The 17,856-nt window shown below is 47.7% G+C and overlaps 1 protein-coding gene across 1 annotated transcript in view; it reads right to left on the reverse strand.

Moving 5' to 3' along the window:
• Nucleotides 1-2,688: 2,688 nt before the first annotated feature.
• The window catches only part of PRKCB (protein kinase C beta), a 327,110-nt gene continuing 311,942 nt past the window's right edge, over nucleotides 2,689-17,856 (reverse strand). Inside the window, exon 18 of the mRNA XM_077760560.1 lies at nucleotides 2,689-3,340. Within this exon, the coding sequence (XP_077616686.1) occupies nucleotides 3,188-3,340 (153 nt within the window). The 3' untranslated portion in view covers nucleotides 2,689-3,187. The remainder of the gene's footprint in view (nucleotides 3,341-17,856) is intronic.

The following is a 17,856-nucleotide window of genomic DNA, read 5'->3' on the forward strand; positions in this document are numbered from 1 at the left end:
CACTGTGAACTGAATAAATGCTTATTTTTTAAAAGACACTAAGTTTTGAGGTGGTTTCTTACTCAGAATTAGATAATTGGTGTAGACTTGTATCATGTATATGTTCCCATCAACTCGTCTTCTTGGTGAATTTTGAGTCTCTGAAGACAAAGAACTATAGCTCAGCAGAATGTCAAATTCAGGTCCTCGCCTTTGGTAGTGAGCTTGGCAATGAAACAATGGGGACCTCTGTGGGCCAAGTGCAACATCAACTGAGTCTCCCCTTTAATTACTTCTCATTAGTGGCTTGTCTCTCATACATTCCTAAACTTAGGGAATCTTTGGGGCAGTCCAAAATTCCCGTCTGCAGAGAATCCACCATTGTGGTTTGCTTCTTGAGCATTCATCCCCGCCTTGTCCCAAGAAGAGTTTCCAACTTTTGTCCTAGCTCGTTCTCAATTCATGTGGTTTGGGTGGCATTCTACCCATTGCTCCAGAAGTGCAGCTCATGACACATGTGGTAGGCAGTCTGTGATGATGACACTCAGGAGCCCCCACCTCCTGGGATTCTCTCCTTGTATGATCCTTTCCCTTTCAGTGTGGGCTGGATTTACTGGCTTGCTTCTAAAGAACAGAAAACAGCAATGTGATGGGATGTCACTTCTGAGATTAGATGGCTTCCATATTGGGTACTGGGGGAAGCCACTTGCCATGTGCAGACAGTCCTATGGAGGTGTGTATCTGGGGAGGAACTGAAGCTTCCATCGACCATGGGAGTAAGCTTTGAAGTGAATCCCATCTCCCCTCCACTGACCCTTCATATGTGACTGCAACCCTGGCCATCAGCTTGACTGCAACCTCATGAAAGGTGTTACACCAGGTAAACCACACCCAGCTCTCCTTCCTTGTCATTGACAAGCAATACATATTTGTTGCCTCAGAGTTTTGGAGTAGCTTGTTATACAACAGTAGGTAACAATGTAGGTCTGGCTGATTAAACTATCTCCCCTGACTCCTCTCTGTACCCCAGATCTAGTCCCTGGTTCAGGACTGCATGTGACCATGCTGAGTCAATCAGAGTAAAGTGCCCCCACTGTTTCTCACTGGACATGGTCCTAGGAAGAGAAGAGGCTGGGGCTTCTGCATTTTCTTGTCTCTGTGAGTGGAAAGTTCTGCACTGTCTTGTTGGTCTCTATATCTTCAGCACCCAGAATTGTGGTTGACGTGAAGGAGGTGCTCAATAACTATGAAATGAAAGGTGGGGTTTGTATCCAGTAGAGGAAGAAAATATGAGGGGCTGGTGTGAAATGGAGAGGGCTCAGAAGTAGCAAGAGCAAGCTCTTCTCTAATTCCATCTTAAATGGAACATGTCATTGAACATCTATAAAAATCGGTTATTTTTGTTTTCTCCATGTGATGCATAGAACACACAGTTTCTTCCTTACGTTTAAGTTGGCTTTCCCCAATGTCAACTGGCAGAGTTTCTAAAATTCTGCAAAGAATGCACTAGGATCAATGGATTCACTGCATTTGCCCGATGCTCCATTTATTGGGCGTTTTCCAAGGAGGCAGGAGATGAATAAATTCTGTGGAATCATAATGTACTTGGTGTGACAGGTTTGCTCTTTCCTGCTACCCACTGGCATTAGCAGCAACAAACGCATGTGCTATAGATTGGATTAGCACATCTTTCAAAAGGAAAATAGAGCATGATTTCATTCAAAGAAGAAGATATTAGGCTGACACCCAGTGATTCATTAATGTGCCACTCTAATCTCAGAGACTGGGGCTCCTTTGCTTGCCAAACATACGGCATATTTTATTTTCCTCTCTTCTCCTGCCCTCCCTGGGCAAGTATGGTTGTGGAGAAAAGGGCATACACTTTTCTTTTTTTCTTTTCAGACGCTGAATTAGAAAATAGGGAAAGGTAAGTGGTTTACAAATAGTCGCATCCTCATCGACCACAGAAAAGTGTTCCCTCTGTACCGGCAGCGACCTCTTTGCTTTTATCTTGGCTGGGATGAAATTTTTTTGTTATGTACTTTGTGCTCGAGGGTTTCATACACCAAGCCACGCTGATTGGATCACTGAGTGGATACTATGATTGTGGGCACGGGAAATTATGAAGTGTGTGGCTTGCAAATGGTAGAAGTCTCAACCTGAAATCTACAGCAGCCAGGCAAGCGGATGGAGAGTGTGACAAAAGGGCATAGTGGAGGCTGTGGTGAGTGAGAACCCACACTGCTTTTATAACTTTGTTTCTTTAGAGAGAGAGTGCATGCAAGAGGGGGAGAGGGACAGAAGGAGAGAAAGAGAGAGAAAATCTTAAGCAGGATCTACGCTCAGTACAGAGCCCGATGTGGGGCTCAATCCCACCACCCTGGGATCATGACCTGAGCCCAAAATCAAGAGTCAGATGCACAACTGACTGAGCCAGCCAGGCGCCCCAGAGCCCACAATGCTTTTAAAGGAGAGCTCAGTTTGGTAGAATTATTTCCACATGGAACCAGGCCCAGGGCTGTTAGTCTTCTGATTTTTTTCTAAGTGAATCGTAAAGCCCAACATTTATATAAATGATCCCATTTTTAAATGCTGACGATGATTTCAATGTGAAACAAAGCTCCTCCACCGGCCACATCAGCGTCTGGCCCTCTAGTGTGTAACCCCCGTTCTAGGGCCTGTTTAAAAGCACACATGTTAACAAGAGAGTTTGCATATATTAACTCCGTTTAATTATATCAATTCTTAAACAAAAAATTTCCTCCAAGAGACAATAGTTCACAGTAACTGCAAAGCTTACTCACAATTTTTAAAAATACCAGTCATGCTTAGCATTCAAAGAAGATAGGGTAGAATAACTGTAAAAACATTTACCAGGAACATCAGCCTCTGACTTTAAAAATTACAAATACTGAAGCATTTTGGTATCAGACACAGTAGTTTTGACATCGTCTGTTTGTTGGATGAGTTTCTGGAAGTTTGGAAAATTGTACCTCTATCATTGGATAAAGCGCCTACTCTAAACTAAACATTTTCAAATGTAGAAAACAAACTAGCAAGCTACACATAGAAAGAAAAGCCCTCTAGGACAAGCCCTCCACATGTTGAATGCCAGCAAATGCACCATGGATCCTGGAAGACTAGAATTGACACATACACTTGGCCTGAAGGCTTACACTTCAGGCTCGACAATGGAGTCTGCATTCACCTACACATTAATGACAAACTCTGGGTTAGTATAGGAGAAGCCAGCAAATTCATTTTGGTCCAAGTTCATGATGAAGAGTTTATCAGTAGGCGTGAGTTCCACAGGCTGTCTGGTGAACTCTTTGTCGAAGTTGGAGGTGTCTCGCTTGTCTCTCTGCCAAATGGAAAGCAAACACATTAACACGGCATAAGAAGGAGACACGACCCACACCTGCCAGTTAGTAGGAAGCCGATGACATCTCATGGGCAGAATCAGAAAGAGCCCTGTGCTGAGTTTTGTAGCAGGTGCATTGTGGCATACTACCCCTGGCTTTCATTTCACATTATATGTTGTCTTCAGGAGAGAACATTTGGTGGAGATTGCCTAAGAAAAGAAATGAAACATTGAATTTCTTTAAGGAGTGTCATACAGTGGTATGTGTGTATGTGTGTGTTCTGTTTTCTTTGGCTTTGAGATGAACTGAATTGGAAACTACTTCTTACCATGCAAAATGCAATAGAACTAGTCATAGGGTAGGGCGTCCTGGAGAAAACCATCCAACAGCGACCCCTGTGGCCAGGAGGCTCCTTTCTTTAAACAAGAGAACAGCTGCACCATCACTCAGCTGCCAAGAAGGTGGAGTGGCATGTGGGGACATCAGATTACTGCCTGATGAAAGGAGCTAACCACTGCCCACCCCACATCCCCTGGTGCAATCTAGGCATTGAAGGGATGCTCATAAGTCCACCCTCAGACTAGAATTTGGGTCTTCGTCAACCACAGGCTCTCTCCAAGGACGTTTACAGCATGTATCTAGTCAACAAGCTATAAGAAACAAAACCCAAAGCTTAAAGTCAAGTCTGTAAGGGCAGCCTTAAAACAAACAAAAATTCTATTCTGGTTAGCCTAAAATTTCTTTTGTGGGGTAGGGGGCATTAATCCCAGTTTACTAACTACAGTTTGGGGCAGCTTTTTTTCAAGGAACGTCAGAATGTGGGCTAATGACAACATCTCACAGCTATATGATGTTTTCCCTCCTCAGGTTCTTCAGCCTATTCTCACCACCCAAAGGTAGGGTAACTGGAGTCCTCACCCCCCATGGTTTGACATATAAGAAAACTGGGGCACAGGAAGATACAGTGACTTGCCCAAGGTTGTACGGTGAGCTAGTGATCTTTACTTGACCACACTCCTCTTAATTCACCTCAGTCCCTCTGACTGGGGGGAAAGCATGATGGCTGGTTTACTACTGGATAGCCGAGAAGGTGAGAGCTTGCCTGGCAGAAGCCAGAGCTGGGTCAGACTGTAAAGAGGGGAGGTTCAGTGAGCATCGACTGATTTGTCAGAGTTCAGCCAATTGCTATCTATGCTTTAGCTTTAGCTCCTAATGGGCACTGACTGGTAGGGTTCCTCATTGCTGGGCTCATGCCTCTTGGCCAAAAACCTCCCACAAGAATTCCTTCTTTTAGGCTGCTCCCTTGAGTTGGGTAAAATGTCCCTAAGAAGTTGCCACTTACTCTTGTGTTATATGTGTTGTGGTGTGGGAATGAGAGGGGGGAGTGTAAGGAACACACTTCAGGAAGTGTAGACAGACTGCAGTGGGCTCAAGATGTCAGTGGAGCTGTTTTCTAGATGGCGGGCCATCTCCTGCCATGTCCCACCCATTCCGTTTTGTCTTGTCCTGCCTGCTGTCAGCCTGTCCTGGGCTGTCCCAGGCACTGTGTTATTTCCTGTGTTCAGGGAAAAGCTCGAATGTCACCTCATCCAAAAGAGAGTGCCCTCTCTGGACCCTACAAGTCATATGTTGGCATCCTTTTAAATGTCTTCATTGCATTTACTTATTATTAGACATTGTCTTGTTTATTTATTGCCTCTCTCCAGGTGGGGAGGGTCCTTGCCTGTTTCTTCATTATGGTATTTCCAGTGCCAAGAGTAATGCTTGGCACATAGCAGGCTGTCCACAACTATTTGTTGAATGAATGAATCAGTCAACAAATGAAGACTTGACTAAGGATGAACCTCATTGCTTTTTTCCAATTTATATTTGTCCTCGAGCCAGAGACCACTCTCTATACCAAAGCAATGAAATTATTCCCACTGATCCTATGGGTCCCTCACATCGGCCTCTGTCCATTTTGAGCTCCAGTATGGACTGAACTGTGTTAAGTCCCTTCGAGGTCTGAGAACTCCACGATGGTGTGTGGACCCTGGTAGATCTTGGGCCAGAAGGCAGGCACTTGCCTTCTTTCAGGTCTCTCCTGGGAAAATCGACCCCATCTGGCCTTCCCTGCCTTTGGGCATGGCTGGAGTTTCCCTTACCACCAGCCCCAGCTTTCAAAGCTCTTCCTCATTTGTAGTGCTGGTGAGGTCTCATGCTTCAAAGAGCCACATGGTCCAAATAGGACCTGCCATTCTAGATTTTGTCCTGTGGGCAGATGACCATAGGAAATACCCTTGAATTTTACTCTAGAAGGTGGGAGAGGATGGGCCTCTCCTATTTGGGTTGATAGCATCTGAAGCCATGATAGCATCATCACTCATGCAAGGATGGATATCAGTTCCACTGGCCTTCTATTGATTCTTCAAGAAGGCCATTATCGTCCTAACTTCCTTAGAAGAGGCAGGTGAGTGAGAAGTCTTAGAAGTGCAAAGAGGGATCCTTGACATCCTGACGGATAATTAGCCATGGCTAACATGGATTGTGTTTACGTTTCTTTGGATTTATTTAATTTCTTTTTTAGATTCTTTCCTAATTTAAGTTCTTGTGGAAGATCTCAGCTTGTCTCATCTAGAAGAGTCAGGCTGTGTCAAGCTGGGGGCAGTGTGCTGGCAGAACAGCATCTCCCTGAGGGCTGGAAAGGATGCCTTCAGGATGATTAACTCTAAGAAGCAAGACTCAGGCCTCAAAACTGAGCTTTAGAACCAGTTACCTCTCTTGCTATGGGGATCTGTCTCTGCTCAAATCTTGGTGATTCTGTGGTCTGTTCAAGTGCAGAGACTGTGCCTTTGGCCTTCTGGAAGAAACCACCCTGCTACCATCTAGCCTGTGTCCTCCCCCCCCCCCCCATTGCTCTCCAGGAATGCCCCAGAAATCTGGGTCAAGAGAGCACTGCTATATTTCTTCCTTCAGCCTCAAACTATGGTCTACAGAGAGAAAGAGGGGCCCTGAAGACTTCTGATGACTTTTTCTCTCTTGTAAGAAGCCTCCTCTGACTAACTTGGAGACTGGCTATCTCTAGATCACACCTTGCTTTCAATCACTTATTTAATGGTGGCCCTCTGGATTGCATCTGTAGGGCTCCCCACTGAGCTCCTGACACCCAACAGAGAGCTGGGCACACAGGTAGTCCTCAACGAAAGCTTCCCGGATGAATGGAGAGTGGAATACATGGACGATGACACAAAGAAGTGGGAAAATCTTTCTTCCTGAATAAATTTGCAAAGTGTTGCCCGGAGATTACATAGGCTGAAAGCTCTATTTCTTGGTCTCCCTTGTACTTAAAATATTGACAGCAAAGGAAATTGCAGAAATTTTGACCAAGACCCCCTCACTTCCACAGAGGCCTTCGTTGATCAACCCTCACCAAGGTGTATTAGGGGAACAGAGACTTTGGCTTGAGTATCTCTTTCTGCAAACTATTAAACTATTTTGAAAAAATAATGGCAGCAATTTGGAAAATGTAGAGTGCAGTGTGTATATATAATATATTCTTTCTATCATCTTATCTATCTACCTATCTATCTCTATCATCTATCTATATCTAGCTACCTATCTACCTATCTTACATTGTTCTCTAAAGTTGTCTCAGATAATCTGTCAGTGGCCCAATGCTTTTACATGGTTTTTATTTTCCTGAGAGCATGTCCAGGGAAAGACCTGGTGACCCAACAGCCAGATGAAGGACCTCAAATAACTTGCCTATTGGTAGGCATGGCTCAGAGATACCAGCTACAGAGCAGAAAGCGTCTTGCACTGAGTCCGGAAACCTGGGTTTGCACCTCAGCTGGCTGACCTTGGGCAAGTCACTCTGCAGATGCCAGTTTCCCCAACAATAAAATGGGGGAGGAGGGTTCCGCCCCAACTTCCCTCCTCTAACTTCCTGAGCTCTCGTCAGCTGAGACTTCAGGTTTGCCCCACATGAGGTCCTGTAGTGAGGAGAAGCGGAGGGCAGGCAGGAGTGAGCGAGGGGCCTCTCTGCCTATGTGGAAATCCACGGCACGCTTTTCTTAAAGATGAGAAGTCTTATGTCAATGACATTAGTCAAGATTTTACAGTTCTCCTGACGGTCTCTTGGAAGCCCTGGTGCTTCTGGAAATCACGCAACTTGTGATAAGAATTCTCTGCAGGGCTGCCTGACAATAGAAGGAGGCAGTAGGCTGGGCTGGGGAACCCCCTGCCATCCTCGTCCACTCAGGCAGAAGCGGGATTTCTCCCACCCAAGAGGTTTCCTTGGCTTCTGGGGGCTCACAAAGCTGCTTGCAAGAAAGAATATTTAGTCCAAGCTGGGAGGAGTGGTGATTTTGATAAGAAAATCAAGAGCTGCAGCCATGCTTCTAGCTGGCCCCTAAACTTGACCCTGGCTTTGAGCTCTGATATCGTTGGAGGCCCCGGCCAGCTCACCCCATCCCACTACTGGCCGCCGGGAATCCCTGAATGGTCCCCAGCCCCGGCCTCTCTGACCGACCGAACCCTGGGGCTGAGGTTAAAAACTGGATTTAGTTCCTTTCTGTCCCAAAGCCTCAGGAGCCCTGCTTTGTAGTTTGGGTCCACATGTTTCAAAGCGCCGTTTTCTTGAAATAGCATTTCTTCTTTCTTTCTTTTTTTTTTTTTTTTATTGTATCTCGATGCTAGGAAAAAAATGGCACAGAACAGATATCCAGATACAAATGGACATTTCTACAAACATCTTACAAAACAACATCAAAGTGAAGAATACAACTGTCTATGCTTCGGGACATGGGGTCTTTCTCAGAGTGCTCATTTAACTTTCCAAAGCCAGCCACAAACCTACGCGAACCCCATCCACCCAGGCATGGATCTGCGAGGCTCCAGAGCGCTGTCTCGACAAATCCAAGCAGGTCATTGTGGTTAATAACATTGGGACACGTATTTCAAAACATGTGTAACAGAGTGGGTTTTTTTTTTCTTTTTGCATTTGAACAACAACAGAAATAAAACCCCAAAGCAAATAAAATTTGAAATGTAATGTAAAACCATGGTCCTCTGGGACCTTGCTAGAGTGACCATGTCTTTTCAGGGAGTGGTGCCAAATGCCCTTTTCAAGTAGTTTGAGGATGAAGGTGACCAGGGACACAGAGTATCAGAAATCACAGCATTGGAGGTGGCGCCCAAGCTGGCTGCCTTTTGACTGACCCCTTGAGGTACTTTTAGATGGAGACTGTCTAAAAGCACACTCTCAGCATTTTAAAGGGCTGAGATAATCTTCTTAACTTCAAGTCTAAAAAAAAATAACAAATAAAATTTTATTTTTAGCATGCAGCTCATGGTGCCTCCAAACCAGGCAGAATGGAGGGATTCCCTCTAAGTCAAAGCCACCATATACTTGGATACAAGCCAAGCTCTGGGTCCGGCAGGGAGAGAGAGAATACTGCTAGCATCCGATTATCCGCTCACTTGGTGGGAACAATCTGGACTGGATGCTTGGAGTTGGGAAAATGTGTGAAATGGGAGCGCTGGAAAAAAGGGAGAGAAAGCAGGCATTTTCTGTCCCCACTGGATCTACTGAGCTGACATGCTGGTGAACATGGACTGTAAGAGGACTTTACTAATGTGCTAATTATGCGGCAGCATTTTTGACGTGCCGTCTGCATAATCCCCATCTCACAGAGATGCTCCAAACGACCTGAGGACATTTGGGTTCTGAAACATGGTCACTCTAGTCTCGTCAGCAAATAAAACATGGATGCAACGTTGCAACGAAAGAAAAGATGTCACCACGATAGCCGTTGAGCTTGAATGACAGAAATGAAGGACGCAGGTCTACACATCTACTTAGCTCTTGACTTCAGGTTTTAAAAATTCAGAGTTAACAAAGGAAAATCCTTCGAATTCTGATTGGTCAATATTCCTGATGACTTCCTGGTCGGGAGGTGTTAGGACGGGTGGATGGCGGGTGAAAAACCGGTCGAAGTTTTCAGCATTTCGCCCACACTATGAGAGGGGAAGAAAAGAACTTGTGGTAGGTGGAAAAACAAAAATGAAAACAAAACCCCAAACAAAACAGAACCAAACAAAACTGGGCTGTGGTTTTCTTGGATCCCTTCCCTTTGCCACCTCAGAGAGGTTGTTTCAATGATCAGAAATGAGAGCAACAGAAAATGCAAAATTCTCATGACCTTTGGTACATGACCTTGGGCTCCCGACTTTCAGTTTCTAGGGCTCGTGAGCCACCCTCAGTGTCTCTGGGCAGTCAGGAGCTGCATGGCAAAGGCATGAGATGGTGGGGCTGGTGGTATGTGGCGTGTCCCTCCCTACCCCCCACTCCCCGCAAGGAGTCAGCCAGGCCCACCTGTTGAAAGAGATGGGATTAAGGTACCTGTGATGTTTCACGTGGCACCAGATGCTAAGTAATGAGCCAGTTATACATCACCTGGCAGGTCCCAGTATTTAGCAGTGGATCCCTCAAGGGCTGTCCTCTGGCTGCCAGTCAGGAACAACTACCTTTCCAGCTCCAGAGATACAGGAATTTACAAACTCTAGCCAATGAAGACAGATCTCAAGACCGGGGTTTGGTTCCTGCAATCGTTGGCCAACCATGAGGCGTTGGTTAGCTGGATACGTCATTGACCCTTAACTGAAAGATGCCTGCAGGCAAACCCAGCCACTCTCTCCAAATGGGAGCGGAGGGTGTGGGATGAAACACATACCAGGGCTTGGTGGCGCGGCTGGGAGCTAGAGAGAAAAGCACCATCGTTTCTCACCCACCCTGGGGTCTTCAGGCTGTCAGATTTATAACCCGTGTGTGTTTGTGTGCATGCACACGTATGCAAGTGTGCACACACACACAGACTAATCCCCACCCAAACATTTGCACGAAGTTCTAGTATTTCGAGCAGTGTGCAAGAGGCGACCACAACCTAACACAGTAGCAGCCCTAGTAGTTATGACGGCTAATATTCATTACACACTTGCTAAATGCCAGGCACCCTAGAATGCTCTACTTGCATTACCTTATTAAATCTTCCCAAAGACCCTACGAAGTGGGCATCATCCCTTCTGGACAGATGAGGAAACTGGGGCCAGGGAGATTACGTAACTTGTTCAAGGTCACACAGTCAATGAATAGCAGAGCTGCAACGTGAGACAGACCCCTCTGACATCAGAGTCCAGGCTCCTGGCTCCATTTTACACGAATGGTTTGTAGGCGGTGAGTACATGACTAAGTGCGGCAGGTTGGGGGGTGGGGGAGGGAGGAGGAGTCAAGGATGGGGATGATGAGGTCTCTGGTTTGAATGATGGCGAAAATGTGGTTATATCAATCCCAGAGACAGAGAGAGTGGGAAAATTCAGAAGGACAGCTATTTTGTGTGGAAATGATGACTTTTTGTTTTTTAATGTTCGTTTACTTTTGAGAGAGAGAGAGAGGAGGGGAGGGGCAGAATGAGAGGGAGACACAGAATCGGAAGCAGCCTCCAGGCCCTGAGCTGTCAGCAAGTGGGGCCCCATCACACAAACTGCGAGATCATGACCTGAACTGAAGTTGGATGCTTAACCGACCGAGCCACTTGGTGTCCCTGAACACGATGTCTTTGAGGGATGGGGGAGATTCCAGGAGATGACCCAAGGGGGTTAGAAGTACAGATTCTGGAGCTCAGGAGAGAGGTCTTGAAAAAAAATAGCTTAAAGTACAGAACATGAAAAGCAGGAAAAAGATAATAATAATAGTCATAAAAACCATAGAGCAGTTTCCAGACAACCTGCACTTGCTAAGGGGTTCGCACACATCACCTTTTTGCTTCACATAACCACCCTGGGAAGTGGGGGTCTGATTTCCATGGGCGAGGGAGAAAATTGCCCCTAAAACCCAGAGCGGGAAGGGGAGAGCCAGAAGGGAGTGCTGTCAGGCAAGTGGGGCACTGAGGGAATCTAGCGAGAAGGGCATTGTCGTAGCTGAAATATCTCCAAGAGGTCACACAGGAAACGTTGCCGAGAGTGGGCCACCCCGCTTGGCAGTTAGGAGGAGACAGATGAGACAATGAAGAGCTGCCGCTGAGCCTGAGTCACTGGCAGAGGGAAGGGAAGTTGAGAAAGTCAAGGAGTGCACATTCTCCCTTTGCTCCTTCGAGCCCTACACTCAAGAAGGGAAGCAGAGGTATGCGGGGCGGGGTGTGCGCAGGACTCAGCTCTCAGACGGCCTCAGCTTCCTGCTTTGTTCCTGACTGGGCAGAAGGCACCCATGAGGCCACAGCCTGCAGACTTTTACAGGACATCATGCATGCGACCGCTACAGCGCCTGGCACTGAGGAAGTGTCAATGCATTCTAGCTGTAAGCATTATTTGATTCTTGTTTTCCCTGCAGACAGCGTATGTTTCCGACGACAGGGTGTTTTCATGATGCTTAAGTTTGAAATACTGAAGAAACAGCCTTGCATTTTTAAGAGAGTCATGTCAGGCTTGGAGAAAGAGATTAGTTTTTCCAAGTTAAATTCTTTGAGCCCTGTTGATAGCTTTCCTTCAGGTCTCAGAAAATGAGAAGTGATCGCCGCCTCCCGCCAATGCCCACCCATGCAGTTAGGACTTGGGGTATGCTGTGCTGGCTGGTGTCGGAGGAGGGGGACTTCTGCCCACAAAAGGAAGGACCCTCAACACAGTGTGGTCAGGATTACTGCCCAGGTTCTTACATTGCTTATGCATGTGTTTTCACTCCAGAGATATCTATTGAGTACCTATTATGTGCCAGGCACTGTGCTAACAGTAAATTAGACAGAATCTATGCCTCATGGGAACCGACCTCCTACTGGAGAAGGAAGGCAATAAGCACATAAATAGAAGGAGAATTGAAAATGTAAATAGAGGTGGCTTCATGTCAGACAGAGATAAGTAGTACTAAGAAAAATAAAGTGAGGTCAGCGATAAAGAGGGAAGAGAACACCATTTTTGAAAAAGTGGTCAGCTCTGAGGAGATGAGCCTTGAAGCAAGCCCTCAGGGAAGTAAGGACATTTGAAAGTCTCGAGGAAAAGCATTCTAGGTGGAGCAAACAGCATGTGGAAAGGCTCGGGGACAGGTGCTCGCTCAAGAGCGTCACCCAACAGCGATGAGGCCAGTGTGGCCAGAGCAGGGGCCAAGAGGCAGAGGGCTGAGACAAGAGGGGGCCGGGAGCCAGGCTGCGGGTCTTGCTGGTCAAGGAAAGCAGAGGATTTCCATCTCCGCTTGGTAAGAAGCCGCTGGAGGGTTCTGATCACCCCACAGGCTCTGACTCATGTGTCTGTGGGATCGTTGGTGCGGCGTGCAAAACGGATGGACGGGCAAGGGGCGGGGATGCTAACCGGGAGACGGGACAGGATGGTGCTTCAGAGGAAGGTACCCCTGGGACAGACGGAAAGATGCATCTGGAGTGGGGGAAGAGGTGCCAGATTAGCTGAGGAGTCAGACGGTGGGGCATTCCAGGAGGAGAGGATGTGTTGGTGACCCTACAACTTTGCACCTGGGCTCTGTGGTGAATGGGGGACGGGATAGAGCGCCTTCCGGGGGCAATCGGGCACTTGGGCTCCTGTATGACAGGTCTGAGAGTCCAGTGGGGATGTTGAGGGTGTGGGAGTCCCCTCACCTGCGGTGTGGGGACTGCAAAGGGGGCATCAGCTAGACTGACGGCAGAGGCACTGGGGAGGGTTAGAAGCTGGCTGTCCATCGTTCGGAGCAGAGAGACAGTGCATGGGGCCGTGGGGCAGAGGGTGGCGGCACCCGTGGTTGGGAGTAAGGCAGACCTGCGCGTGTTCCTCTTTGGCTTGGGCGCTGGGCTCCAAACAGGCCAGCGTAGGAAGCACGTGAGCTGAGACACGGAGTCTTCAGGGGCTATTTTTCTTTAAAAACCATCAATTTCCCATGCACACCACAAGGGCCTCCCCAGAGGCTGTGATGGGACACAGAGAAAACAGCTTCTGGGGGCTCCGAGCCTCCCCCCTCCCCTCCCCCTCCCCTCCGCTGCCTCAGAAAACAACGAAATCGTTAAGTGAGATAGCAGAGAGGAGACGCAAAAACAAGGGTTAACCAGAGGGGCACAATGCAGCCGGAGCGTGATTTTCCTGCTAATAAGCAGCTTACGGAGCTGGCAGATCACAGCCTCCCTAAGTGTTTCCGTGTTTTTCAAATGGAGCTGTCACTGCCCATTAGCTTCAGGAGCGCTCCCTAAATGGAGACGTCAGCCCTCGGGGAGGCACAGCCTGGATGGGCTCTGAGCCTGCTGTGTCCTTGGAGAACGCGCCGCCCTGTCGCTGCGATCCAGGGACACGCGCAGCGCGGACCACACCTGCCTCTCTGGCGGCCCTGGCTGGATGGGTACTTCAGCCTCACTTGGCTACTGAAAGAAAACCCACCTCCCTAATGGCCAGGCCACACCACTGGAGCCCCTGGGACCGTGCCGGGGACCCAAGCCAACACGGTTATTTAAATCACGAGGCACCGCTTTCCAGGGTTGGAGAGGAGAGGAATGAGGATTTTGACTTGTTGTTCAATTGTGCCTCTGAATCCGAGAACCTAGACAGTTTGAAAAGCTTTCTCTGTGAGCTGCTACATGTGAGCTCTTCCACCCCACCTCCCCTCTTCTCTTCTTTCTAATTTCTGTTTCATTGTGTTAATAACAGCTCCGGGTCTGGCTGTCGAAAGCGGGGTTGGCTTAGTCATAGCAGCAAGAGGGATCTTTCAGACACCAACCTGGATATGTCACTTCTCTGCAATGGCTCCCCATTGCCCAGAGCCTACACTCCTTAGCCTGGCTCACAGGGCCCTGGTCACCGGGTCACTAGCCCCTCAGTGCTCATTCCCCACTCCCCAACACACCCTCCAGCTGTACTCAGTCCCCTGGGTTCCCAGAAGGCTCGTGAACTCTGTCACCGCCCAGCCTTTGCAATAAGCTGGCGAGGTGGGGGGGCCTCATAAGAATGAACACCTGCCTCCCCTCCCCTGGGGGGGTATTTCCTACACATCCTTTTTCTTTCCGGACAGATGTCACTTCCTCCAGGAGACTTGCCCTGGACCCCTCCTCTATATGGCTGGGTTGATCCCACCAAGATACAAGATATTCATCAAAAAATTGGTAGAGGGGGGAAAAAGTTGACATCAAACTATCCACCAAAAGGGAAAGAAGTTAAATAAGTAATGATACATCTATTTGATGCATTACCATGCAACACACTTTGAAAAATTAAAAGGAGATGTAGAAGAATATTAAACGGCATAGTTACATGTAATTACTAATTGCATACAATATGTTCCCATTCTATAAATCACACACACAAATGTGTGTGCTTACAGATATTGCATATTGTCTACATGCATATGGAGACGAGAGTGTTACAGACTGCTTAATTTTTGTGAGAATCTTTTCTGCTTGTGTGTTTGAAAATTTAAACAACAGATTTTTTAAATAAGAAAAAAAGCCCACTGAAGCTAACTCAAATGAAGGAGCTATTGCCATTTTGATGCCTAGGTGCTTCTGCCCCTGGCATGGTGCTAAAGCACTGGAAATACGATGGCACACGAGGGGATCCCTGTCCTTGTCATCACGGAGCTTGTGGTCTAGTGGAGGAGACAGACACACACAGGCCACCACATGGCCCACACGACAACTGGGGCCACTGAGCACAGAAGTGAGGACCCTAAGAAGGGCCAGGAGGACTTTCTGGAGGAGGTGGCATCTAAGCTGAGTGCAACCAGAAAGAAAGACCCCAGGGGAAACCTGGCCTCCATTAAGGCCTCTATCAGTGAAAACATACGTAAGCCATACAGCCTGGGTAAAAAGACAAAAGAGTCTTTTCTTTTTCTTAATGTGCAAATTCAGTGAAATTCTGGGTGGTTTTCTTGCCTTACAGAGAGTTCTCCCTGGCAGGACCACACAGGAGGGACCCACCCGGTGAGAAGCAATCAGTTAAGCACAGAGCTGTAAACACGTTGGATCATTTTTAAGTTGTTTGCAGACCAAGCTTTCTCTCCCGAGCAGTCAGACAAAACACAGCGCAGAAAGGAAAGAAAGATTAAAGCTCCCTTGTCTGCAAAGAGCGAAGATTCCTTACAATGGGGGTATTTGATCTCTTGTGTCTATTTAGTTAGAAGGAAGTCAGCAAGAGAGGGGCCTTTTGCGCCGGGTAGCAAGTTTTGTGTTTTATCTAAAAATAAGATGCAATGCTTTCTTGTCTTCCAGATTTTGGTCCAAATGCCATCTCCTCCGAGGAGCTGTGCGGGATCACCTCCAGACAAAGCAGGAGCTCCAATTCTCCCTTCCTGGTAGTCTCCCTCAGGGCATCACTTTTGCCCGGGAAGTAAAAATACCCAAAATAGCCCAATCTATATTACATGTTTATTCCTTTGCTTCTCTGCTGATGAATTAATTATATTCCCGTCTAGACTGTAAGCCCCACAAGAGCTCAAGTCACAGCACAGCCTTCCCAGGACTCAGGACAGGTTTGGGCCCATGGCAGGCACTCAGTGTTGTCAGATGGATGAGTAACAGTGTCCACTAAGTGCGTCTAAGCCCGATATTGTCTAAATACTTCATAAGCACTATCTCCTTTAACCCAGTGGTTCCCTGACATCTCTGCTGTACAGCAAGGCTAAGTACCTGACTATGATTTGATCCCAGATCTGGACACGATCCAGACTCTTCCTTCAGCCTTGTACATTTCTTGCCGAAACAAACAAGTTGTTCAAAAGCACCCAGAAAAAGGAATAACAAAACCCTTTGTTATTGAACCCCCTCCATATCTTCATTAAGTTAAGATTTTAGTCTGTCCTGGATGGCTGGACAGACAGATGGATGGAGGCTTATTCCTCTTTATACAAAATATAGAATCAGTCCCTTATTCTTTACCCTGCTTTTAAGAAACACATGCTAAACATTCTCCCGTGTGAACAAAGTGTCATATTTTTCTTATTTATTCTTCACCCACGTCACTGGCTTCAAATAAACTAGCCCTCATATAGCAATTACCCCGTTTATTTGCCTATGTTTTTATAACCTTGATTCTCACGGGTTTGTGAGACAAGCAGGAAAAGGGTTATCTCCACTGAATCGATAATTTGGGAAGTTAACGACGTGGTCAGGGCCATACAGGGTCAAGGAGGGGAACCGAGATTCAGGGTCCGGTCTGTTCCATTCCAAAGATCAAAGGCTTCCTACTACATTTTACTGTCTTACAAATGACATCCGATCATGTGGCGGGAACTTAAACGCTGACTTGGGTACTGATCCCAGCTACACAACCGTTAAGCAGGTGAGCCAAATTCCCTAAGCCAACTTTTGGTTATACGGAATGAACCTACCTTGTAGTGTGGGGTGAGGAAGACTTAATAAAATGCACAGAAAACACGTGACGTGGTAGCTGGCAGCTGCCACGGAACGTGGTGAACTAGTCTGATGGCAGTGGCCGTGCTCTGTGCAGTGAGCTGGTCTGATGGCAGTGGCCATGCTCTGTGTGGTGAGCTAGTCTGATGGCAGTGGCCGTGCTCTGTGTGGTGAGCTAGTCTGATGGCAGTGCCCGTCTCTGTGTGGTGAGCTAGTCTGATGGCAGTGGCTGTGCTCTGTGTGGTGAGCTAGTCTGATGGCAGTGGCCATGCTCTGTGTGGTGAGCTGGTCTAATGGCAGTGGCCGTGCTCTCTACAGTGTGCTAGTCTGATGGAAGTGGCCGTGCTCTGTGCAGTGAGCTAGTCTGATGGCAGTGGCCATGCTCTGTGCAGTGAGCTGGTCTGATGGCAGTGGCCATGCTCTGTGTGGTGAGCTAGTCTGATGGCAGTGGCCGTGCTCTGTGCGGTGAGCTGGCCTGATGGCAGTGGCCGTGCTCTGTGTGGTGAGCTGGTCTGATGGCAGTGGCCGTGCTCTGTGCGGTGAGCTGGTCTGATGGCAGTACCGTGCTCTGTGTGGTGAGCTAGTCTGATGGCAGTGGCCGTGCTCTGTGCAGTGAGCTAGTCTGATGGCAGTGGCCGTGCTCTGTGCAGTGAGCTAGTCTGATGGCAGTGGCTGTGCTCTGGCTACAGAGAGGTCCTGCAGGCCCCGCCATGCCTCAGCCTCTCCTGGGATATTGCTGTTACAAGTACAGATGTTTAAGACACAAATGGAAATCTTTCCCATCGAGGCTGGTGGGATATAGGAGGGAGGTGTAAGGTGAATGTCAGGCCCTAAATGGGGCTCCCAGTTAGAAGTGAGGGACAAATATAGGCCCGGGGAGGGGGCGGGCAAAAGGGACACATTTCCACTCCCCCCCACTCAAGCCTTGTTGCCTTGGAAAGACATTTTTTATTTTTTAATATTTATTTATTTTTGAGAGACAGAGACAGAGACAGAGTGAGAGTGGGGGAGATTGCAGAGAGAGGGAGACATAGAATCTGAAGCAGGCTCCAGGCTCTGAGCTGTCAGCACAGAGCCTGACATGGGGCTTGAACTAATGGAAGATCTCCTGAGATCATGACCTGAGCTGAAGTCGGAAGCTCAACTGACTGAGCCACCCAGGCCCACGCCCT

This window comes from Crocuta crocuta, unplaced genomic scaffold, assembly GCF_008692635.1.
Source record: "Crocuta crocuta isolate KB4526 unplaced genomic scaffold, BGI_CrCroc_1.0 scaffold73, whole genome shotgun sequence".
Lineage (NCBI taxonomy): Eukaryota > Metazoa > Chordata > Mammalia > Carnivora > Hyaenidae > Crocuta > Crocuta crocuta.